Source organism: Tachyglossus aculeatus, chromosome 12 (assembly GCF_015852505.1).
Source record: "Tachyglossus aculeatus isolate mTacAcu1 chromosome 12, mTacAcu1.pri, whole genome shotgun sequence".
Taxonomy (NCBI): Eukaryota; Metazoa; Chordata; class Mammalia; order Monotremata; family Tachyglossidae; genus Tachyglossus; species Tachyglossus aculeatus.
In genome coordinates this window covers 13,128,498-13,153,836 of record NC_052077.1, presented here as the reverse complement: position 1 = coordinate 13,153,836, position 25,339 = coordinate 13,128,498, and the positions used below count along the sequence as shown (strand labels likewise).

Here is a 25,339-nt window from a genome sequence, read left to right as displayed (position 1 = left end):
TCGGAATACACTATACACTCAATAAATACAATTGATTGATTGACTGATGTGGGAGTGAGACTAGGCTACCCCATTCTTAAACACTTGTTGCAGAATCAGACAGGGGAATGTCTTCTCTCATTTGAAACCAATCCTAATGTGTCAAGTTTCTTTTTGAGGAAAACCATTTGGGATTTATTAGAAAAAAAGAGCTTTCTAAAAGCTTCAGTGGCTATATGGTGCAGACCACAGAGGGGGCAAAGGTCTGCATTTCCTCAGAAATGCAGCTTAGTGGAGGCACTCAGTTACAGGGTTAGCACAGTTGAGCTATACTTTAATCATGAGGGTTCATTTTCCTTCCTCATAATATGACCATACTAATGAGTTAGGGAAGGAATAACATTTGTCTTCTCAGGATCCCAGGACTGAGCAACTAACAGTCCCTTAAACCGAAATTAATGGTCAAAACCATCCCTGAAGGACAGAACTGTGGCATGATTGAAAAGCTGCCAGGAGGAAGAGGGAGATTTATCAAGGATGCACAAAGGCTCTGTCATTTTAGGAAAGTGACCAGTCATTCGACACTGATTGTGATGGACACCTGAGCCCTTATTTGGGTGTCAGGGCCTTGCAGCAAGGCCTCGGGGGTCCCCATTAAAAGCAGGGACAATCAATCCATAATATTTATTGAGCACTTATTCTGAGCAGAGCACTGTACTAAGCATTTGGGTGCATTCAAAAGAGTTGGAAGGCACAATCTCAAGGAGATTGTTAGCAGGGGAAACAGATATTATAAGAAATTACAGGAAGGGAAAGCAACAAAATTTAAAGATATTTACATAAGTGCTACTGGGGTGGAGGGAAGAAATCTGGCTAGTGAGTACCCAAGGGTTTAAGTGATGTGGAAATAGTGACGTGGCAACTTGGAGGGGTGAGAGAAGGGATAGAGACTAGGGTGGGAAGCTAAGAACTTAATCAGGGAAGGCTTCCTGGAGGAGACATGATTTCAGGAACTCTTTGAAGATGGCAAGAGCAGTGGTCTCTGGATGTGACAGGGTAAGTAAGGAGTTCCGGACAGGAGGGAGGGTGGAGCTGTTTGTAAATGCTGCTATGTGTGCTCGTGTGTTTCTAGCAGAATTAGTGTGAGTCTATCGCATCTGCCCCCCCTTCCTGAAGTACTGTGTTCTTCTCTCTATCCCTGTCTCTCATGACCGCTCATGTCTACCCCCGTTTCTCTATCATTTCTCTGTCTGTCTCTCCCTTCTCTTACCTCTTCCTACCTCTCCCTTTCTTTCTTTCTTTTGGCTTCATTCCCATACTCTGGAGACTCTTGCTCCTATCCCACTTAGTGGCTCCACAAACACGGTTTCTCTTATGCTTTTAGCCTCTGAAAAGTCATTTCCAGAGGCCCAAAACACCCCATAAAGAGTAGCATGAATGCCTGTGGCCCCAGTGTACACAACGTGCTGGCACAGAAGTGGGGAAGGAGCTAAAGAGTAGATGTGAAAATCTTGCAGATCCAAGGCAAGACTCAAACTCAGCCTAAGCCGCTTACAGGGAGGAGAACCAAAGGCGAAGGGAAGTTAATTAGTACACAAATAATAAACATGACCAGTTGAGCACTCCCAACTGAGCACTGTCCAAAGTCAGGGCAAACTAATTTAGGTGTCCTGAAAATTGTGCATGGGTTGAACATCTTCCCAGCAGGCTGAGTACTGATTGAGCTATTTCCAGGCATATTGAGCACTTTCATTAATGCATCTTCAGCCACTCATAAATATACCCCCTGCACACCCCTTCTCCCCCACCCCCCACACCAAAATGAGGAGTCTTCATTATCTGAAAATTCCCTGTTAATCAGGGTTCAATCTCAGCCATCCACCCTCCATAGCAGAGGGATGAATAGGGAAGGAAAACATTAGTGAATGGGAGATCTGATTTACATTCTTATCTGCCCCCACCAAGGCTCAAGGCACATTTTGAGAAATTAGCCATGATGCTGACCCCTGAAAATACAGGGCTGGCTCAATCTTCTGAACACAGTAAACACTTAGTAAAAACCACTGATTGACTGAATGTCTGGCCCGCATCTTGTGAACCCGGCAGAAGTCATTTTACTTTTCTGGGCTTCAGTATCCTCCTCTGTAAAATATTCATTAAATATCTGTTCTACCTCTTAGACTGGACACCCCACATGGTACAGGGATGTGAGCCTGTTGTTGGGCAGGGATTGTCTCTATTGCTGAATTGTACTTTCCAGGCACTTAGTGCAGTGCTCTGCACACAGTAAGTGCTCAATACATATGATTGAATGAATGTCTACCTTATTGCAGTGTATCTCTCCCAGAGCTCAGTTCAGTCCATTTTTTAATTTGTTTTTATTTATTTTTATCATTAATTTACATTGCATTTGAGGTTAAGAGTAGAATTCTATGAAATTAATTACTCACTGGCAGATAAGAATGAGTTTTGGGGTTAGTAGCCGTGCACGGACGGCACCCCTCAAGGGACAGGGACCACGTATAATTCCCAATTGTGCATTGTCTCAGTGCTTAGTGCAGTGCTCCACACACAGTAAGCGATTAATAAACATCATTACCCTCACATTCCACTACAGAGCTTGTTTTGTTTCCAACACAGAAAGAACAAACACGCAGTAGGAATTTTCCTCTGACAGATTGTAGGAATCTTCCTCTGGCATATCACTGTTTTGAACTAAACGTCTTAAATGTTAATTCACCAAACAGGTTCTTCATTTCAAGGAACAGTCATTCTGTTTAGCATAACTTCACTTAACAAGAGCAAGATCAGAACACATTATCTTAGGATAGAGATGCTTTAATTTACCAGGTCAAAAGGTGACTGGTAAAAAAAGGGAAATCAGGGCCTAGTTAATGGGGTAATGAATAACATATTTAGCTTTGAAGTTAGCTTCCTCTGCCTTCCTACCAAATGAAAGTTTCCATTCAAGAATCAACAACAATTTCTGTGAATTGTTGTTAGAAGCCAAATTCAATTTACACACAGAAATTCAATGTCATCTTTCCCTTAACTGGGGCGTTCCAAATGTGTACATTGGAAATTTACTGAGTCTAGGGAGAGAAATTGGGACTCTGGCAGCCACATTCAGTTTTTCAGAAATCCAGGTAAGACATTTCTACTCTGGCGGCGGCTGGGGGATCTTGTCCAAAGGGAGGTGAACCACCCACATATCCAATCTGTCACCAAATCCTGTCGGTTCCACCCTCACAACATCCCTAAAATCCACCCTTTCCTCCTCATAATAATAGTAATAATGGTATTTGTTAAATGCTTACTATGTGTCAAGCAGTGTTCTAAGTTCTGGGGTAGATCAAGGTGACCAGGTTCGAGACAGTCCCTGTCCCACACGGGGCACACAGTCTTAATCCCCATTTTACAGATGAGGTAACTGATGCACAGAGAAGTTAAGTGACTCACCCAAGGTCACACAGCAGACAAGTGGAGGAGATAGGATTAGAACCTAGCTCCTTTTGACTCCCTGGCATTTGTTCTATCCACTAGGCCATGCTGCTTTCCACGCAAATTGCTACCACATTAACCCAAGCGCTTATCCTACCTCATCTTGATAGCTGTATCAGATTCCTTCCTGACTTTCCTGCCTCCTGTCTCTCTCCACTTCAGTCCATACTTCCCTCTGCTGCCTGGATTGCTTTCCTACAAAAGCATTCAGTCCATGTTTTCCCATTCCTCAAGAACTTCCACTCATTCTCCATCCACCTCCACAACAAACAGAAACTCCAGGCTTTAAATCACTCAATTGTCTTTCTTCTTTCCTGATCTCCTACTGCTTTGCACATAGTAAGCACTTAACAAATACCATCATTATTATTATTATTACTATAACCCAGTCTGCAAACTTTGCTCCTCTAATGCCAACTTACCCAGTGGATCTCAATCCCATCTATTTTGCCTCCACATCCTTTGCCCACATCCTACTTCTGGCCTGGCACACTCTTCCTCTTCATATCTAACAGAGGATCACTCTCCCCACCTTCACAGTTTTTTTAAAAGGAAATCTCCATGAAGCCTTCCCCAGCTAAGCCCACATTTCCTCTTCCTTTACTCCCTTCTGCATCACCATAGCACTTGAATTTTCACCCCTCAGCTCCACAGCATTTATGAACATATCTGTAATTTACTTATTGTTTCCCCCTCTAGGCTATAAGCTCACTGCGGGGTCTACCAACACTGTTACACTGTACTCTCCCAAGCAGTGCTCCATACACAGTAAGTTCTCTAAAAGCATGATCGATCACACAATCATTCCAAAGGGTCCCCATTTTGCATGTCACCCTCACACTAAGTCTTCTGGGCTATAAAGGGAGGGGCAATGGATTCCTCTGGGGGACCAGATAAATAATAATAATAATGATGGTATTTGTTAAGTGCTTGCTATGTGTCGAGCACTGTTCTAAGTGCTTGGGGTGGACACAAGGTAATCAGGTTGTCCCACATGGGGCTCACAGTCTTCATCCCCATTTTACAGATGAGGTAGCTGAGGCACAGAGAAATGAAGTGACTTGCCCAAAGTCACACAGCTGACAAGTGGTGGGGCCAGGATTTAGACTCCATGACCTCTGACTCCCAAGTCCGGGCTCTTTCCAATAGGGTTCAGCATATTGCCTTAGAGAAAAGAGTGATTTAAAAGGACACTGGGCCAGATTGCTATTAATAATAATAATGATGATGGCATTTATTAAGTGCTTACCATGTGCAAAGCACTGTTCTAAGTGCTGGGAAGGTTACAAGGTAATCAGGTTGTCCCACGGGGGGCTCATGTTCTTAATCCCCTTTTTACAGATGAGGTAACAGGCACAGAGAAGTTAAGTACTTAACTTGTACTTCCCAAGCGCTTAGTACAGTGCTCTGCATACATTAAGCGCTCAATAAATATGATTGAATGAATGAATGAAAAAGTGACTTGCTGACAAGCAGAGGAGCAGGGATTTGAACCTGTAACCTCTGACTCCAAAGCCCGTGCTCTTTCCACTGAGCCACGCTGCTTCTCTCTTAGGTTGTTATTAAGGTCAACCTAAGCAAAGTAGGTCTGGCTTAAGGACCCTGCTGAAACGCAGCAGTCCAGACAGGTTGTTGTTCTCTGGGACATCTGGGAGTACAGCAGCAGCCTACAACCCAGTTAGAGGGACGTGGAGAAAGGCCCATCTCCAGAGTCAAGCTTGCAGACCTAGAAAATCAGTAGGAGAGAGATGGCCTAGATAGTGCTAAGGGCGAAGGGGTGGTGACTGCGTGGTCAAGGTCCCTGCCATTGGACAGAGAGCTGTCATATCAGCATCATTCATTCAATCATATTTATTGAGCGCTTACTGTGTGCAGAGCACTTGACTAAGCACTTGGGAAGTACAAGTTGGCAACATATAGAGAGGGTCCCTACCCAACAGCGGGCTCACAGTCTAGAAGGGGGAGACAGACAACAAAACAAAACATATAAACCAAATAAAATAAATAGAATGAATATGTACAAGTAAAATAGAGTAGTAAATACGTACAAACATATGTACATATATACAGGTGCTGTGGGGAGGGGAAGGAGGTAAGGCGGGGGAGATGGGGAGGGGCAGGAGGGGGAGAGGAAGGAGGGGGCTCAGTTTGGGAAGGCCTCCTACAGAAGCATCATCTGTGGGAGAGTGGCTAGAACTGCAGAGAGGGGACACTGGCTCAGGGCTGCGTCCCCAACAGCTCAGTAGCAGGGCATACTTCTAGCATAACAGCCGCAGATGGACCTCATCCCTGGACAGAGACTCAGGGAAATGGTGGCTGTGTTGTCTCTTCGGGACGCTGTCTAGGAACGTGGGACGTGCCCTCTCGTGCTTATCATTATCCCTTATCTTAGAGTGTGAGTTTCCACCAAGCACCAGTCCATGTTTGGGAGAGGCTGGAGCTGTGAGGCAGGAAGGCCCCGGAGGAGTGGACTGCTCTGTTGGCTGTAATTTATTTGTATTGATGTCTCTGTCCCCCTCTAGACTGTAAACTCATTGTGGGCAGGGAGTGTGTCTGTTTATGGTTGTACGGTACTCTGCCAAGCGATTAGTACAGTGTGCACACGGTAAGCCCTCAATAAATATAACTGGCTGACTTACTGAGAGGACTGGAAGTAGATTGTGTGTAGGCCCCAAAGGCCTGGGGGGTCCCGGGATTACCAGGAAGTATTGAGGGGACAAGACTGGGGACCTGGCTCCCGACAACCCTACCTCCCTCTATGATGCTTGTCTCTAGTCTGTGATCTTACTGTGAGCAGAGAACATGTCTGCTTATTGTTATATTGGAATAATAATAATAATAATGGTATTTGTTAAGCACTTACTATGTGCCAGATGCTGTACTAAGCACTGGGGTGGATACAAGCAAATCGGGTTGGACACAGTCCCTGTCCCACATGGGGCTCACAGTCTTAATCCCCATTTTGCAAATGAGGTCAATGAGGCCCAGAGAAGTTAAGTGACTTGTTCAAGACTACACAGCAGAGAAGCACTTAGTACAGTGCTCTGCACACAGTAAGTGCTCAATAAATACAATTGAATGAATGAAATGGTGGAGCTGGGGTTAGGCCCGTGGTCCTACACTCTACGAAGCACTTATTAGAGTGGTCTGCACAGAGTTAGAGCTCAATAAATATGATTGAATAGATGATGGATACTCATCCCACACCTGGGTTCATTCATTCATTCAATCGTATTTATTGAGCGCTTACTGTGTGCAGAGCACTGTACTAAGCGCTTGGGAAGTACAAGTTGGGGTTCAAGAGGTCCAGGCGGCCAAGGTGGCTGCAGTCATGCTGACAGAGATTCTACCCTGTCCATAAACCCACTGATAGGGAGGGGCTTGTGCGGCAGTCTCATTTAGCAAGTGCAGAAATATGGTGGTCCTGGCCTCTTCCAGGAGGGCCTGAGGAGATGCCCCAAACCCAAGCTGTGATGCCACCAGCCCCTGCTCCCCCAAATGCTCGGGCTGTTTAGGTAGCCGTAGGTGTTCCTTGCTATGGCTGGGGAGTTTTTCTCTCCTCCTCCCCATCCCCTCCGCCCTACCTCCTTCCCCTCCCCACAGCACTTGTATATATTTGTACAGATTTATCACTCTATTTTACTTGTACATATTTACTATTCTATTTATTTTGTTAATGACATGCATATAGCTTTTATCCTATTTGTTCTGATGATTTTGACACCTGTCTCCATGTTTTGTTTTGTTGTCTGTCTCCCCCTTCTGGACTGTGAGCCTGTTGTTGGGTAGGGACCGTCTCTATATGTTGCCGACTTGTACTTCCCAAGTACTTAGTACAGTGCTCTGCACACAGTAAGCGCTCAATAAATATGATTGAATGAATGAATAAATGAATTAACTGCCAGGCAGGCATCCTCCAGCTCTCATGTGTCTGCCTTGGTCTGGGGGACATTGACTTAATCTCCATATCCAGGTGGTGGGTTCTTTGGGTGGGACTCCCCTTGGGTATGACAATACCTAAGGCACCCGACCAGCGTCCTCAAAAAGACTGTGGGTCAACGGATCAGGTTATCAGCTCTACATTCTGTCCCCACTGAATGTCCACTAACGAGGTCCTCAGGACCAGGACCTCAGGATGAGGTCCTATGGGGAAGTAGGACAACCAAGAAGAAATCAGCTCAGTTCTTTCTCAAAAGAAAATGAAGATAAATCCTAAACTGGAATTAAACAATGCCATGAAAAGGTTACCGGGCACCTGGGGACAATCTGTTTCTGAAGTGTGGGTGATTTGGTGGCACCCATGGCCATTTCCTACAGGAATCAGAGATGATCTGCTTCGCCATCCACCCAGAATGACACAATGGAACAGGCAAATTGGGCCAGCTATGCCTAAATAGGGCTCACCTGCTGACCTAAACCAGGACGCTCTCCCTCAAAACTGAAAACAGCCAAGGTCACCCTGGATATCCAAACGTGACCCATCCCTGGTTGGCACATTCACAATACATGAAGAAGCTTATTGTACTTTCCAAATGCTTAGTACAGTGCTCTGCACACAGTAAGTGCTCAATAAATAGGATTGAATGAAGCTTAAGTAACTCCTGGGACTATGTTAGAGGCACTGCAACTAAGATCATAATTTCCAGCTCTCAGACACAGCTCTTTAGAAACTAAAGCCAAAATTTTGCGTAAACACAAACAAATCATGTGGACAAATGAGACAGGCCTGTGAATAGCTCCTGAGGAGTTTTTCCTGGTAATCTGTGAATGGAAGGTGTGGGGGTGGAATGGGAGAGAATGAAGGAGAAGGACAATAGGTCCTAGAGGATACAGTGCCTCTCTGGCCAGCCACCAGAAAAGCTCAGAGGATCCTTCTTCATCTCTGGCCAGTTCTGAATTCACGAAACATGAGGCTATCTCTGTCCCATTTCGAGGTGACCTCTTTAGAAGACGTCAACAAACGTCCACTGTAGAATAATAATAACGAGGATAGCCGTATTTAAGTGCTTACTCTGTGGCAAGCCCTGTGCTGAGTGCTTGGATAGAAACAAGATAATCTGATCCAACACAGACCCTGTCCCACAGTCTAGCAGGGAGTGGAACCAGAGGTAGTTAATCTTCAGTTTATAGATAAGGAACTGAGGAGCAGTTCAGGGAGTCAACAGGACCTGGGTTCTAGTCCCGGCTCTGCCACTGGTCTGCTGTGTGACCTTGGGCAATTCACTTAACTCCTCTGTGCCTCAGTTACTTCATCTGTAAAATGAGGATTAAGACTGTGAGCCCCATGTGGGATATGGACTGTGTCCAACTTTATTACTTTGTCTCGGCTCCAGTGTTTAGAACAGTGCCTGGCATTTAGTAAGTGCTTTACAAATACCATTTAAAAACAAGTACAGAGAAGGTAGGTGACTTGCCCAAGGTCACACAGTGGGAACATGGCACAGCCAGGTTAGCTACCCTGGTCTCCCGATTCCCAGGCCTGCACTCTTTCTACAAGGCCATCCAAGAACACGAGATGGCCACAAGCAGTGTAGCCAGTATTTCACAGGTGAAACCTCATTAGGTACAAAGAATTGTTGCTTTGAGGGAACACTGCCTTTAAGTAGTCAAAACAGAACAATCAACAGTGCGAAGCACAGCATGGCCTAGTGGATAAAGCATGGGTCTTGGAATCAGAAGGACCTGGGTTCTAGTCCTGGCTCCACCACCTGTCTGCTATGTGACTTTGGCCAAATCACTTCATTTTTCCGGGCCTCAGTTACATCACCTGTGAAATGGGGATTAAGACTGAGAGTCCCATGTGGGACATGGAGTATGACCAACCTGATTGCCTTGTCTCTACCCCAGCACTTAAAACGGTGCCTGGTGTCAATTCCGCGTGTCCATTATTTTAGAGGGGTCACTGTCCTGACCGGACCCTCTTTGCCGGAGGTTTTGGCAACAAGACCGTTGCTTCAACTAAGTCTCCCCTGAGGGTCTAGATGGAGTTTGAGGTGTGCACGAAGGTGCAGATTCCCTAGCTCTTCTGCAATTGCCTCATTCATTTGTCCTGGAAAGGAACCAGGCGTCCAACTGTGGGAGACTTGTCTCCACAGGGTGTTGACTTCCACCTACCTCTCTGGCCTCAGGCCTAAATACAAACAAATGCAAATATTCCTAATGATTTGGAGGCCAGTATGGGGTAAATGTGATGATCAAAGAATTAGCTGTGCTCCTTCACCATTCCTGATAATGAGAGTTGTGCGGTTAATTCCCTGGCTGGGTTCCAAAGGCTTTCTCTCTTCCGTGAGCTGTGGATGACATCTTGGAAAGCTGTCACGGGCACTCACCTCTGTAATGAAGGACTTGGCCGTGGACGGATTCATGACCAGGACAGCCCGTCTGAGGGTGTCCCGGTAGCGGTTCAGCTCCTCTATCCGCATGGTTGAAAAGAGCCCCGTGATCATCTTGTTGATATTGTTCTCTACTTTCTGGAGGGCGACGTCCATTCCCTGCTGAGACACCTTATCCAAGAACTCCTGGATTCCACGGATATCTAGGAACATGGAGAGCACACAAGATACTAATTAGGTCAGGGAAAAGACATGGGGGTATTTGGGTTCACTGAGCAGGCCTTCTGCCCAGCATTGGCAAAACCCCTTGAAAGCAGGGCTCTGATAATGATTATCAATCAATCAATCAATCGCATTTATTGAGCGCTTACTATGTGCAGAGCACTGTACTAAGCACTTGGGAAGTACAAATTGGCAACACATAGAGACAGTCCCTACCCAACAGTGGGCTCACAGTCTAAAAGGGGGAGACAGAGAACAGAACCAAACATACCAACAAAATAAAATAGGATAGAAATGTACAAGTAAAATAAATAAATAAATAAATAAATAGAGTAATAAATATGTACAACCATATATACATATATACAGGTGCTATGGGGAAGGGAAGGAGGTAAGATGGGGGGATGGAGAGGGCGACGAGGGGGAGAGGAAGGAAGGGGCTCAGTCTGGGAAGGCCTCCTGGAGGAGGTGAGCTCTCAGCAGGGCCTTGAAGGGAGGAAGAGAGCTAGCTCGGCGGAGGGGCAGAGGGAGGGCATTCCAGGCCCGGGGGATGACGTGGGCCGGGGGGCGACGGCGGGACAGGCGAGAACGAGGTACAGTGAGGAGATTAGCGGTGGAGGAGCGGAGGTTGCGGGCTGGGCAGTAGAAGGAGAGAAGGGAGGTGAGGTAGGAGGGGGCGAGGTGATGGAGAGCCTTGAAGCCCAGGGTGAGGAGTTTCTGCCTGATGCGCAGATTGATTGGTAGCCACTGGAGATTTTTGAGGAGGGGAGTAATATGCCCAGAGCGTTTCTGGACAAAGATAATCCGGGCAGCAGCATGAAGTATGGATTGAAGTGGAGAGAGACACGAGGATGGGAGATCAGAGAGAAGGCTGGTGCAGTAGTCCAGACGGGATAGGATGAGAGCTTGAATGAGCAGGGTAGCAGTTTGGATGGAGAGGAAAGGGCGGATCTTGGCAATGTTGCGGAGCTGAGACCGGCAGGTTTTGGTGACGGCTTGGATGTGAGGGGTGAATGAGAGAGCGGAGTCGAGGATGACACCAAGGTTGCGGGCTTGTGAGACGGGAAGGATGGTAGTGCCGTCAACAGAGATGGGAAAGTCAGGGAGAGGACAAGGTTTGGGAGGGAAGACAAGGAGCTCAGTCTTCGACATGTTGAGCTTTAGGTGGCGGGCGGACATCCAGATGGAGATGTCCTGAAGGCAGGAGGAGATGCGAGCCTGGAGGGAGGGGGAGAGAGCAGGGGCAGAGATGTAGATCTGGGTGTCATCAGCGTAGAGATGATAGTTGAAGCCGTGGGAGCGAATGAGGTCACCAAGGGAGTGAGTGTAGATAGAGAACAGAAGGGGACCAAGCACTGAACCTTGGGGAACCCCCACAGTAAGGGGATGGGAGGGGGAGGAGGAGCCTGCAAAAGAGACTGAGAAAGAACGACCGGAGAGATAAGAGGAGAACCAGGAGAGGACGGAGTCTGTGAAGCCAAGGTCAGATAGTGTGTTGAGGAGAAGGGGGTGGTCCACAGTGTCAAAGGCAGCTGAGAGGTCGAGGAGGATTAGGACAGAATATGAGCCGTTGGATTTGGCAAGCAGGAGGTCATTGGTGACCTTTGAGAGGGCAGTTTCCGTGGAATGAAGGGGACGGAAGCCAGACTGGAGGGGGTCGAGGAGAGAGTTGTCGTTGAGGAATTCTAGGCAGCGCGTGTAGACAACTCGTTCAAGGAGTTGGGAAAGGAATGGTAGGAGGGATATGGGACGATAACTAGAAGGTGAGGTGGGGTCAAGAGAGGGTTTTTTTAGGATGGGAGAGACATGGGCATGTTTGAAGGCAGAGGGGAAGGAACCAGTGGAGAGTGAGCGGTTGAAGATGGAAGTTAAGGAGGGGAGAAGGGATGGAGCGAGAGATTTCATAAGATGAGAGGGAATGGGGTCAGAAGCACAGGTGGCCGGAGTAGCACTTGAGAGGAGGGAGGAGAGTTCCTCTGAGGATACCGCTGGGAAGGATGGGAGAGTAGCAGAGAGTGTTGAGAGCCGGGGGGATGGAGAAAGGGGGGAAGAGACTTTGGGGAGGTCGGACCTGATGGATTTAATTTTGTTAATGAAGTAGGAGGCCAGATCGTTGGGGGTGAGGGAAGGAGGAGGGGGAGGAACCGGGGGCCTGAGAAGGGAGTTGAATGTATGGAAGAGCTGGCGGGGGTGATGGGCATGGGTGTCAATAAGGGAGGAGAAATAGTTTTGTCTGGCAGAAGAGAGGGCTGAGTTAAGACAGGAAAGGATAAACTTGAAGTGAACGAGGTTGGCATGGTGTTTAGACTTTCGCCAGCAGCGTTCGGCAGCTCGAGCATAAGAGCGAAGGAGGCGGACAGAGGCAGTGATCCAGGGTTGTGGGTTAGTGGTGCGAGAGCAGCGAAGGGAAAGGGGAGCGAGTGAATCTAGCTGAGTAGAAAGGGTAGAGTTGAGAGCAGTAATCTGATCATCAAGACTGGTTAGAGAGGAGAGGGCGGCGAGGTGGGGTGTGAGGCGCTCCGAAAGATGGGTGGGGTCCCATCTTATGACAATAACAACAACAATAATAATAATTGTGGCATTTGTTAAGCGCTTACTATGTGCCAAGCTCCGTACTAAGCACTGGGTAGATACAAGATAACCAGATGAGGCACAGTCTTTGTCCATCATGGGACTGAAGCCTGAGCAGGAGGCCTGGGGTCAATCAATGGTATTTACTGAGTGCTCACTATGCATGGAGCACTGTACTAAGCGCTTGGGAGAGTGCAGTTCAACAGAGGTGGGAGACACAATCCCTGTCCATAAAGAGCTCCCAGTCTAGAGGGGGAAACAGATGATAATATAAAATGAAAAAAACATGGTTATGTAAATGCGTGTTTTGGGGATGAGGGTGTGGTGAATATCAAGTGCTTAAAAGGGGATAGATCGAAGTGCATAGGTGATTCAAAAGGTAGGCGTAGGGGAAACATGGTTTAATCAGGGAAGTCCTCTTGTAGGAAGTGAAAATTTAATAAGGTTTTGAAGGTGGGGAGTCAGGCACAGTCTCTGTTCCACATGGGGCTCACCATTCATTCAATCACGTTTATTGAGTGCTTACTGTGTGCAGAGCACTGTACTAAGCGCTTGGAATCTACTTAGGAGGGAGAATAGGAATTGAATCCTCATTTTACAGTTGAGGAAACAGGGACAGAGAAGACTTTCATTCATTCAATCATATTTACTGAGCGCTTACTGTGTGCAGAGTACTGTACTAAGCTCTTGGAAAGTACAATTCGGCAACAAATAGAGAACTCTACCCAATCCCTACCCAGCAATGGGCTCACAGTCTAGAAGACTTGGCGAAGGTCACATAGCAGAAAAGTAATTATGATATTTCTTAAATTCTTTCTACGTGCCAGACTGTGTACTAAGAGCTGGGCTGGATAGAAGCAAATTGGTTTGGAAACAGTTCCTGTCCCACATGGGACAGTCTCGATCCCCATTTTACAGTTGAGGTAAATGAAGCACGGAGAAGTTAATTGACATGCCCAAGGTCATACAACAGACAAGTGGCAGAGCTGGGATTAGAACCCACGACCTTCCAACTCCCAGGCCCGTGTTTTATCCACTACTCTATGCTGCTTCTCCGTGGCAGAGCTGGAATTAGAAACCAAGTCTTCGGACTCTCAGGCCTGCGCTCTCTCCTTTAGGCCACACTGCTCTCGTTTCCACTATATCCAGCACAGACCCTCGTGGACTCAAAGAGGGAGACCGAGTGTGGTGAAGCTGAAACAATCTGCACAAATTCCTCCCTCAGGGGTCTTTTGGCTCACTGCGCTTTCCACAGTGTGCGTCTTGTTGAGAACCATGGGGCCTGGTCATCCCAGGAGACTTCTTGGGTCCCATGTGACAGCAGACTCAGATTTGGGTAGATGCCCGAGGGGATGGGAGAAGGAAATAGATTTCTGACAAGTGTGTGTGGGGCGGGGGGTAATAACGACAGTGGCATTTGTTAAACATTTACTAAACACCAAGAACTGTATTAATCTCTGGGAGAGATGAAATACAATCAGATCAGAAATTAATTCTCAGGGATTTTTCCTGCAGATTTTCTCCTGGACCTCAGTTTCATGCAGGAAATCAGCTGGGACAAAATTGGTCTTTACAAAACCCATGGAAATCACTTTCCTCTCATATTCATTCATTCATTCAATCGTATTTGTTGAGCTCTTTGTGCAGAGCATTGTACTAAGCGCTTGGGAAGTACAAGTTGGCAACATATAGAGACGGTCCCTACCCAACAGCGGGCTCACAGTCTAGAAGGGGGAGACAGACAACAAAACAAAACATATTAACAAAATAAAATAAATAGAATAGTAAATATGTACAAGTAAAATAAATAGAGTAAAAACCCATGGAAATCACTTTCCTCTCATATAGCCCCTTTCCCCAACCATGTCTGGGAAGCCAAGAGACAAAAGTCATATTGGTTTCCAGACCCCAAGCCCTCAGCCTCTGGGGATTAATGGGCCAGGGAATTCCAGGAACCTAATGAGAGATGGCCTTAAAAGGGCTATTTTCTCCAGACCAGTGGCTTAAACCTCACAAGCAACATAATCAAAATCACAAGATACTGGTGGTTGCATTTAACTCCACCACATTTTCAAGCACCTGTGTTATCCTTATCTTCCTCATAGCTCATTCATTCATTCATTCATTCATTCAATCGTATTGAGTGCTTACTGTGTGCCGAGCACTGTACTAAGTGCTTGGGAAGTACAAGTTGGCAACATATAGAGACGGTTCCTACCCAACAGTGGGCTCACAGTCTAGAAGGGGGAGACAGAGAACAGAACAAAACATATTAACAGAATAAAATAAATAGAATAAATATGTACAAGTGAAATAAATCAGTAAATAGAGTAATATAGGGCTCTGTGGCACAGAGGTGAGGCTTGGGCTGCGTAACCCCTCCCTAAACAGGGCCCCACACCTGGAGCCTCTGCTGATTTGGAGCTAGCTGTTTTTTTCTCTTCTTAAAATGCAATTTATTATGCACTAACTGCCAGGCACTGTACAAAGCACTGGGGTACATGCAATCTAATCGTGTTAGACACAAGCTAACCAGGTTAGACACAGTCCATGTCCCACATGGGGGTCACAGTTTAATCCTCATTTTAGAGATGAGGTAACTGAGAAACAGAGAAGTTAAGTCACTTACCCAAGGTCACACAGCAGAGAAGTGGCAGAGCTGTAATTAGAACCCAGGTCCTATGACTCCTAGTCCTGTGCACTTTCCAATAGGCCGTGCTACTCCTCTAGGCCACACTGTTGTCTCTGGGTTGTCTACACTCCACTTCTCTAGGAGTGGAACTAACCTGTAGATCTTTTTTCCTGTAAAGGGTCGATCTCAAGGCTACAGAGAGAGTTTATTTGATTCCCAGGCAAAACAGCTGATGGGGCTTAGAGAACAAATAGGAATGAAGACTAGATACAGTCCTTCTTTCTAACCTTAAGGAGAGCAATATCCTGAGTGAGCCAGCAGCAGGCAAGGCTGCTTTTCTGGAGGAGAGAAGATGCACTTCATTTCAGGGTACTTTCACAATCTCCCTAACACGACTTTCTGAAAGGCATTTTAGCTTTTTAACCAAGCTACTGAAATCCTTTTAGAAAGTGTTAAATTTGACAGAATAAGCACATATTCTTTCTAAAAATAAGCCGGATTCTAAAAAGTAGTCAAGTGCTAATTGCGGTTTCTATTCAGTATCTAAATGAGGAAGATTAAATTCAATCTAATTAGAGTAGTTTGAAATTTCTGGCACTTCAAGGCCAATTTAAGTAGCAACAAGATTATGGGAAATGCTACAGAAATTCCTGGTTCCATGCAAGTGATGGGAAAAACTGCTGCGACTTTCCTCCCGAATACACAAAATCGTTCTGCAGACACCCGGCTGGTTGTCTGCTCTGTCCCTTCCCAGCTCTCAGAGCTCCCGGATGGGCCCTGGGTGCTGCTTCTAATCCAGCTTCAAGAATTGTGGGTCTTCAACTGTTTACACTATGAGAAGATTTGACAAAATCTCCCAGGAAATCAAAAATTACCTTGGAACCACCTTAGTTGCTTTCTGGGCAATCAAAACGTTCACTGACTTAGAGAACCTATGCTATATAATAATAATGATGTTATTTGTTAAGCGCTTACTATGTGCAAATCACTGTTCTAACCACTGGGGAAGTTACAAGGTGATCAGGTTGTCCCACAGGAGGCTCACAGTTTTAATCCCAGAGGCCCAGAGAAGTTAAGTGACTTGCCCAAAGTCACACAGCTGACAGTTGGCGGAGCCAGGATTTGAACCCATGATCTCTGACTCCAAAGCCCGTACTCTTTCCACTGAGCCACGCTGCTTCAATGAAACATATACCAAGAAGCATGACTGTGCAAAATGCAGCATTTCCTTTTCGTATTACTAGGTAGGAAAATCAAGGGTGTTCACTAATTCACCAACTATTATTCCTACTGTGTGGGGGTTTTAAGTTAAAGAATTGTTTTAAAGGCAATTCCCTATTACTAATTAAGAAGCAAATTAGAAATGCTCAGGAAATGTAGACAACAAACTAAGAAGAACATTGGCAGACAATCTGGTTACACTGAGAAAGAAACAAGGGGTAGAAATGTCCGGTGGCATTACACATAGTCAATGTTTTTAGAGCAGAGATTAAAGGCTAAGATGTTATGGGCTATGAATTAACTGAATGAGGTTATGAGCTAAAAGATAATCAGTGAAATGAATGGCTACAGGCCAGTATCTTGAATCTAGATGATTGGTAATTCTAATAAGAACACAAGAATATAATATCACCCCCAGCTAGACCGATGCCTGTCTGGCCAGGTACTACTCTGTTTTTGCTGGTAGCACTAGGATGATTGGAGACGAATGGCTGGGTATGTAACCTAATGAAAAAGAACACATGTGGAAGTTGGAGGACCTGGGTTCTAATCTCAGCTCTACTACTTGTATGTATATGTTGCCAACCTCAGCTCTTCTGCGCACACCTATGAAATCTACACAGTTATTCACTTATTCAGGTATCCACATTCCTAACTCTTGCTATCATCACTTATTGCACAGTTGAGAAGCAGCGAGGCCTAGTGGTTAGAGAACAGGCCTAGGAGTTAGGCTGTAATCCCAGATCTGCCCTTGTCAGCTGTGGCATCTTGGGCAAGTCACTTCAATTCTCTGGGTCTCAGTTACCTCATCTGTAAAATGGGGATTAAGATTCTGAGTTCCATTTGGGTCACGGACACTCTCCAACCTGATTAGCTTGTATCTAACCTGATTATCTAACCTGATTACCTATCTATCCCAGCGCTTAGAAAAGTGCTTGGCACATAAGTGCTTAACAAATACTATTATTATTATTATTATTATTATCTAGACTGTGAGCCCACTGTTGGGTAGGGACCGTCTCTATATGTTGCCAACTTGTACTACCCAAGCGCTTAGTACAGTGCTCTGCACACAGTAAGCACTCAATAAATGTGATTGATTGATTGATTATTATTATTATTAAAAGTCATAAGGAGAAATATTTCAATCCTGATTAGCTTGTATCTACTTCAGTGCTTAGGATGGTGCCGGGCACATAGTAAACGCTTAACAAATACCATTAAAAAAAATAAAAACAATTCCTAAATTATTTATGTTTCTTGCTTCCTCTTATACACAGTAAGTTCCGTAATGACAGGGACCACGTCTTTTGACTTTTGAGTTCTGATCTGCACAGAACAGGCCCTCAGTAAACACACTGATTGATTAATCAATTAATGTCAGTTCCTGCTCTCCGGAAACTTTGAGGTCAGCATTACAATAGGACAGGTAAGTACAGGAGGAGTCGTGGAGACGCATATGGAATGGTCCTGAGCGAAAAGATGGCAACAAAGATTCAAGACTGAGCTGCTGGGATGAGGGAGGGGCAGTTGTAAGCACACCTGCCCTAACCGCTTGCCTGGTGTCGGTGGGTCTGGCTGAGAAGACAGGGTCTTTCAGGGTTCCACAAAAAACTGGAAGATTGCACTCTAAGAAATAGCAGCATGGCCTAGTGGATAGAGCACAGGCCTCGGAGTCAGGACCTGAGTTCTAATCCCTACTCCTCCACCTGCAAGTCACTTCATTTTTCTGGGCCTCAGTTGCCTCAACTGTAAAATGAAGATTGTGAGCCCCACGTGGTACAGGGACTGGGTGCAATCTGATTACCTTCTATCTACCCCAGTCCTTGACACATATTAAGTGCTTAACGAGTACCATAAATATTATGTAGCTCAGTGTAAATCAATCAATCAATCAATAGTATTTACTGAGCGCTTACTGTGTGCAGAGCACTGTACTAAGCACTTGGGAAGTACAAGTTGGCAACATATAGAGACAGTCCCTACCCAACAGTGGGCTCACTGTCTAGAGTAAATATGTACAAGTAAAATAGAGTAATAAATCTGTACAAATATAGATACAAGTACTGTGCGGAGGAGAAGGAGGAGAGGAAAAAGGGGGCTCAGTATGGGATCCTTCTAGATCTAAACGCCTGTAAAGAGCCCAGGCTTGGGAGTTAGAGGATGTGAGTTCTAATCCCAGCTCTGCCACCTGTCATCTGTGTAACCTTGAGCAAGTCACTTCACTTCTCTGTGCCTCAGTTACCTCATCTGGAAAATAGGGATTAAAACTATGAGCCCCTCATGGGATAACCTGATTACCTATCTATCCCAGCGTTTAGAAAAGTGCTTGGCACATAGTAAGCACTTAACAAATACCATTATTATTATTAAAAGTCATCAGGAGAAATCCTTCAAGACGATCATAAAGGAGTCATTTATAGTGCCTCCCGGTCTGCTGTCTGTATGATTTAAATTACGAGGCCTCTTGACTTTCCAAGTTGGGGCAGTGTTACAGAAGAGGGTGGCAGGAATTTCCTCAGAGACTGACCCCAGTGGCAGAGGTGGGGACGGGGTGGGAGACAGAGTCTGTGGGATTGTGTGGATTGTGAGGGCGGGGAGAGGGGCCCAGGTGCATCTTGCCATGAGACTTCTTCACCAGAGCCGACCCTTCGGCCGGAGCTGGGGGGACTTCACCCTGGGCTGCCACAGCCTATGTTCTCTTATGGCTCAGAATCCAGGGCACTATCAGAAATGAGAGGCCAACTTTGCTACCCTTATCTCATGAAGAATATGCTACACCTCTAAAAGAACTCTGGCTGGAGGTCATTTCAAACCCACAGGGAAGTACCCACTAGGTTTTAGGGCCGAGTTCTAGGCAGGTTGATGGTTTTTAAAGAGATGACATTTAGCCCAGTACACAGGGAAAAAAGGAAAACAGATCGGATGGGGTTTGACTGAGTTTGTATGGGGCTTTTCATTTGGTTTGGGGAAAGAGCTCTAGAATTCCTTAGTCTGCTCAGCTTCATAATCTGAACAGTAGGAGTTCCTTTTCTGAATAGGTAAATGGAGATTTTTGGTAAATGGTTGGGAGATGATTATATAGAATATCTCTCATGATGATTAAGATCAAATTAAACCAACTATTTTCTCTGGAATTAGACATAATGGGAATTGTAGTATGCATCACAACCTCTCATTAAGCCTTTAAAACGTCTTCAATCTGGGGCCCAGAATCTTACTTCTCATAACTTCTACTTCTCTTCTTTTTATGGTATTTGTTAAGCACTTACTGTGTGCCAGGCACTGTTCTAAGGTAGGTACAAAGTAATCACGCTGGACTCAATGCATGTCCCACATGGGACTCACAATCTTAATTCCAATTATACAAATGAGGTAACTGAGGTACAGAGAAGTGATTTACCCAAGATCACACAGCAGACAAGTGGCAGAGTCAGGACAAGAACTCGGGTCCTTCTGACTCCCAAGGATGTGCTCTATCCATTCGACCACACTGCTTCTTCCAAGCAGCAAAGACTTGAACTGATTACTTCCATATCCCCCTCAGGAAAAACATTTCTCGACTCAGCCGCTGTGGACAGTCACTTGTGCTGGTACAGCTAGGTAAATAACCAGCCACCTAATGACATATGCCAGGCAAGGGTGTTTGTCCCATTAATGAAGAATGCAGCTGGGTAGTGGACACATTTCTCACACTCTGGTCTAAGGTGCTGTTGAGGTCATTTCAGCCACGCTTCCTTGTAGAGTGAGTTGGCGGGACATGGGTTCCACTATAGAAAGAGGCAGTGAGGGATGGGGTGGGCACCTCAGTTTGATTTCAGACCACTGCATGGGTATGTATGGATCCATAGTAAAAATACAGCACCCTTATTTGATGGTCAAGCAATGGTCTGTCCCCTTTTCTTTCAATCTAGGTCTGGGGCAGCACATCTGGCAATAGGAAGTCCTCTGGCGATGGGGAGCAAGATTGTCAGATGAACACGTCCTTTGCCCAGGAGAACTCATTTTCCTGAAGGGTCCTGGAATGCCACCCCAGCGTTCGGGTTATGGAAACTCCAGGGTCACAGCTTGAACTTTCACAGGATGTCTGAGAAACCATCGGACTTGTCTGGCTGAATTCTGTCTGAAATAGCATTGCCTGAGGTTTCACCACAGTCCAGCAGCTACGCCCTGCTTGTTACAAGTTTATGGGGTCAAGTGGTCGGTCTCTTTGGGGATTTTGTTCTAGCTGTCCTCTTGGCCAAGAGTATGCCGACTGCTAACTCCCCCTGGAGAAGTGCCCCATAGTTCCACAAAATTACCAAACTCCCACAAAATGGTGTGTGTGATATCATCACGTTACGGTCATGCCCAGTGCCACGTGTGACTTTACACACATTTCCTTGTTTGGAATTCACGAGAGTCATCAGTGGCCTTCCTATCAAAGTGCCAAATTGGGTGAAAAGCCACCTCAGAATATATTTCCTGGCTGAACAGATCAGAAAGCAGCTGAATATATGGCCCTTGTTTATCTAGATGACATAGTGTGTACTAAGGCAGAGAAAAGAGTTCAGTGATGAGTGCGAATTAATTATGTGTTTATCGAGGCACAGTGAAGTAGCTGAGAACTGGAACTTGGAAAGGGGCCAAATGAGTAATAAACAGCTTTAGATTGTCTAGAGACAGACTTGAGAATATTACAGTCATCAGGCAGATGAAAACAGCCTCAGGGTAATTATGAGCATTTGCAATCGATTAAGGAGAATGTGGCAATTTTATGAGTCTTTATTAAACTCACATCAAGACTAAATGCTATGGAAGTGGTGTGATTCTAAGAATGGGCCTGGCAGGTCAAGACAGACCTGTCTCCTGCAGAGGTGGCCTCAGTGGTGTGTTTTTGTATAAAATCTGAGGATGGAAGGTGAGCTTTGGGCAGTCCTCATTATCACTGAGGGGTGCAGAGTTGGGGCAGAGGAGAGAGTGGAGAGGAGGGGGCAGCATTTTGTGGACTTGCAACCTCGTATCACCACGCGACAGTCAGACATGTGGAGGGTGGCAGCTTGGGACCACCACAGAAGGGCTGTGAATGAGTTTTCTACTTTGGAAAGGATTCTGGTGACAGCAGTAATGATTGCAGTACTGGTTAAGTGCTTACTGTATGCCAAGCATTTTGGCTAGTACAAGATCATCAGGTCGGAAAAAGTCCCTGTCCCACTTGGATCCCACAGGGCAAGTATCAGGGAGAGCAGGTACTCAATCCCCATTTTACAGATGAAAAAACTGAGGAATGGAGAAATGAAGTGACTTGGCCAAGGTCACACTGTAGGCAAGTGATGGAGCTGGGACTAGAACCCAGGTGCTAGGACTCCCGGGGTGGTGGAATAAAAAGGAAAGGGGAGGGGAGGGCACTAGAAGAGAGGGAGCCTGGTTGGATTCAACATTATTGAGGGCAAAGTAGCCCCAAGGTCCAAACAAAGACAGCTGTTCTTATCTGAGTAGATTACTATCACTGATTGACTGAATACACTAAAAGTAATGTTATTCAACATAGAAGGTGTTGGTTAGTCAAAAAACACCTGTCACTGTAGAGACAGGACAGCCCACAGGGGGTGGGTTAAGCCCCCTCTGAGACTGAAAAGGAGCATATAACAGAGTGAATCTTGGTCATGCTTATGTTCAAACTATTAAAGCAGGATTAGGCACTGACCAGATTTAGTCGATAATTTCACTGTTGGAGTCAGAGAGAAAATAATGGTGGCTAATCACAGTAGCAGAAGACCAAATCTGGAGGAACATCAGAGGTAAGAGGGAGATCACTGATCTGGGACAGCCGAGGTGGTTGACTCTGCCGATTAGCAGAGCTCATGCAAATGCCACAGGGGAACTGCATTGTTGAGGGATAAAATCAAACTTGGCAAATTCCTTCTGCATTAGGGATTAGTTAGCCTAATTTGTCACTGTTCTGGAGACTCTCTGGGTGCCAGTTGGTTAAGGGTCCAGATGACAACACTTTCTCTGTAGTCTCCATGGATTTACCAAATTCAAACCACGGACCCTCAAATAAGCACTGGTTTTAAACATCTGACATCGGTGTTGTGGGTAAAATAATACCTCCTCCAGAGCTACACATTTGTGCTGTTCTATTCGAGGACTTTACCTATAAATCAATAGGACTTGGTATTTAATTCCTTAGAATATAATCACGTTAAGGATTCAACAAATTAAGTCAAGAGTTATATGTACTGGAAAGCTTTCTATTCAAAGGATATTCAAAGGGCTTCCCTGGTGAGTTTTGTTAAAACTATGAATGTTGGTCCTGCAGGTGGAGTTTGCTGTAGTTAATCCCAGTATTCATTAATTCATTCATTCAATCATATTTATTGAGCGCTTACTGTGTGCAGAGCACTGTACTAAGCACTTGGGAAGTACAAGTTGGCAACTTATAGAGACAGTCCCTACCCAACAGCTGGCTCACAGTCTAGAAGGGGGAGACAGACAACAAAACATATTAACAAAATAAAATAAATAGAATATAAATAGAATAAACAGTACACCGTCAACTACCCTGGAGCAAGAGAAGCAGAATGGGCTGAGTGGTTCCTGACTGCAAGAATTATTGTTCATTTACATTTATCCTAGAATGAGACTCAGCGTGCCTAGTGGTAAGAGCGTGGATGTGGGATCCAGAGACCTGGGGTCCTAATCCTGACTCTGTCACTTGCCTGATATGTGACCTTGATAAGTCATATAACTTCTCTGTGCCTCAGTTTCTTCATCTGTAAAATGGGGATTCAATACCTGTTCTCCCTCCTATCTAGCTTCTGAACTTTGTGTTTGACAGGGACTGTCACCGACCTGATCATCTTATATCTACCTGAGCACTTAATACCACAATTCAATCAATGAATCATATTTATTGGGCACCTACTGTGTGCAGATCACACTACTAGGCACTTGAGAGAATACAATAACACAGATTTGGTAGGCATGCTCCCTTCCCACAAGGAGCTTATAGTCTAAATAACAATTATTAATAGTTTTATTATTGCTATTAGAATGGCACTTTGTTCCAAGTCACCTTTCCAGCCTCCCTCAAAAAGCACCAAACTATGTACCACAAATTTACTAGTGACACAAGGAAGAACCAGAAGTTCAAAAGCCAATGACTAAAATTCTCATTGCCTCAGTGTTTGGTTAAAATCATGAGAAGCAAAACATTCCTCTGCCTAATTACAAGTTGAGAGAGACTAGGGAAACAGGTCACCACTAATACAGGCAAAATAAATTTTCTTCACAGTCGAGTAGGTAATAGGCTTTTGGTAATCCAAAAGTGGTAAATTATCCATTTTCATCAAAGTGTCCATCAAAAAGCCTAGCTGTAAATGTCACATTTAATATATATTATGAATTTGGATGGATTTGTATTCCGTTTGTCTACAGGAAAGTATGAATAACATAATTTGCCTCAGATTTCATCAGGCTCCCAGAACAAAATACATTTTGAACTTCCTGAAAGGCTATATTGAGTTCTTTCATTTCACTGATGGTTTAATATATATATATATATATATATATATATATATATATATATTACACACATATATATATACACACCCCAAAATACTTAAAGAAAAAATGAATATTCTGAATTAAATGGCAATGAATTTTGACTAAAGAATCAGATATTAAATGACATAGCAGTCAAAATCTCCTGCTAACATTGAAGTTAACTTTCCTTTTAGAAAACTACTGAATCATAATGTTTCATTCATTCTTCAAATTATCTGCAATGTTTGGAGATTAAATTATCTGGCTAATTATATGTAGTGATTAATGCCATGCTATTGTTACAAGCATTTTTCTTCAATTTCCATTTTTTTCCCCAGTGTAAAGAGGAAATGAAAGTTTCAGGCAGGAAATTATATACTGGCCTATGTAGCAATAGAAAACTAGAGTTCCTTTCATCTTAATATTTTTAAAAGCAGCTAGAAGAAGGGAATATGCATTTGTCCAAGCACATACATCCAGCATCCAGTACTCCTATAACAGGAGGATTGCATTCTTGGAACACATAGCTTTCTTGGAAAACCTTTGGTTAGAAAAACTTATTCTGGAGTACTTGGCTTTTTATAATGATGGTATTTGTTAAGCGCTATGTGCCAAGCACTGGTTCTTAGTGCTAGGGTAGATACAGGGTAATCAGGTTGTCCCACATGGGGCTCACCATTTTAATCCCCATTTTACAGATGAGGTAACTGAGGCAGAGAGGTGTTAAGTGACATGCCCCAGGTCACACAGCCAATAAGTGGTGGAGCTGGGATTAGAACTCACAACCTCTGAGTCCCAAGCCCGTGCTCTTTCCACTGAGCCACGCTTCTTCTCTATTTGAGCAGCTACGCGTGCATTAGCAGTTTCTTCTAAATAACATGGCTTGCTGGGCCCATACAGGCTCATGTGGCAAAAAAAATGTACCTAATTCCTGAACAGCGTTCTAGCCAGAACACAAGTTATGGCTGAACTGAGGATATCCTAGTTCATATTTTGATCCTCTATGGACTCTAAGATTACGTTCTCTTCATTTTCCTACGACTTGTAATATAGAATTTTGATGAGTTGTTAGTCATTTTATGTCCAGGGAATCCTTCTGTTTTTTTGTGAGATTAAAAATTTTCTCGGAAATAGGAAATCACATCTGTCAAAATCGTCACTTCAGAATTGCAATGAGTTTGAACACAAGAGGCTCGAAAGGATTGGAGATGAGCTGAATACTGCTTTCTTCACCTCTATTCTGGGAACTTTGGGTGCAATTGGCCCCCTTTTCAAGACTCTTGCCCACCATATTCTGCTTATTGAGCATCTTGTGTAATTCTATGTCTCCATCCCTTTGATCATTTCAGTTATT

At 44.8% G+C, this 25,339-nt stretch overlaps 1 protein-coding gene across 2 annotated transcripts in view; it reads right to left on the bottom strand.

Moving 5' to 3' along the window:
* The window catches only part of GRID2 (glutamate ionotropic receptor delta type subunit 2), a 924,709-nt gene that overhangs the window by 336,556 nt on the left and 562,814 nt on the right, over nucleotides 1-25,339 (bottom strand). For both annotated transcript variants that reach the window (XM_038755327.1, XM_038755326.1), the window contains exon 4: nucleotides 9,810-10,015. In XM_038755327.1, the coding sequence (XP_038611255.1) occupies nucleotides 9,810-10,015 (206 nt within the window). The remainder of the gene's footprint in view (nucleotides 1-9,809; nucleotides 10,016-25,339) is intronic.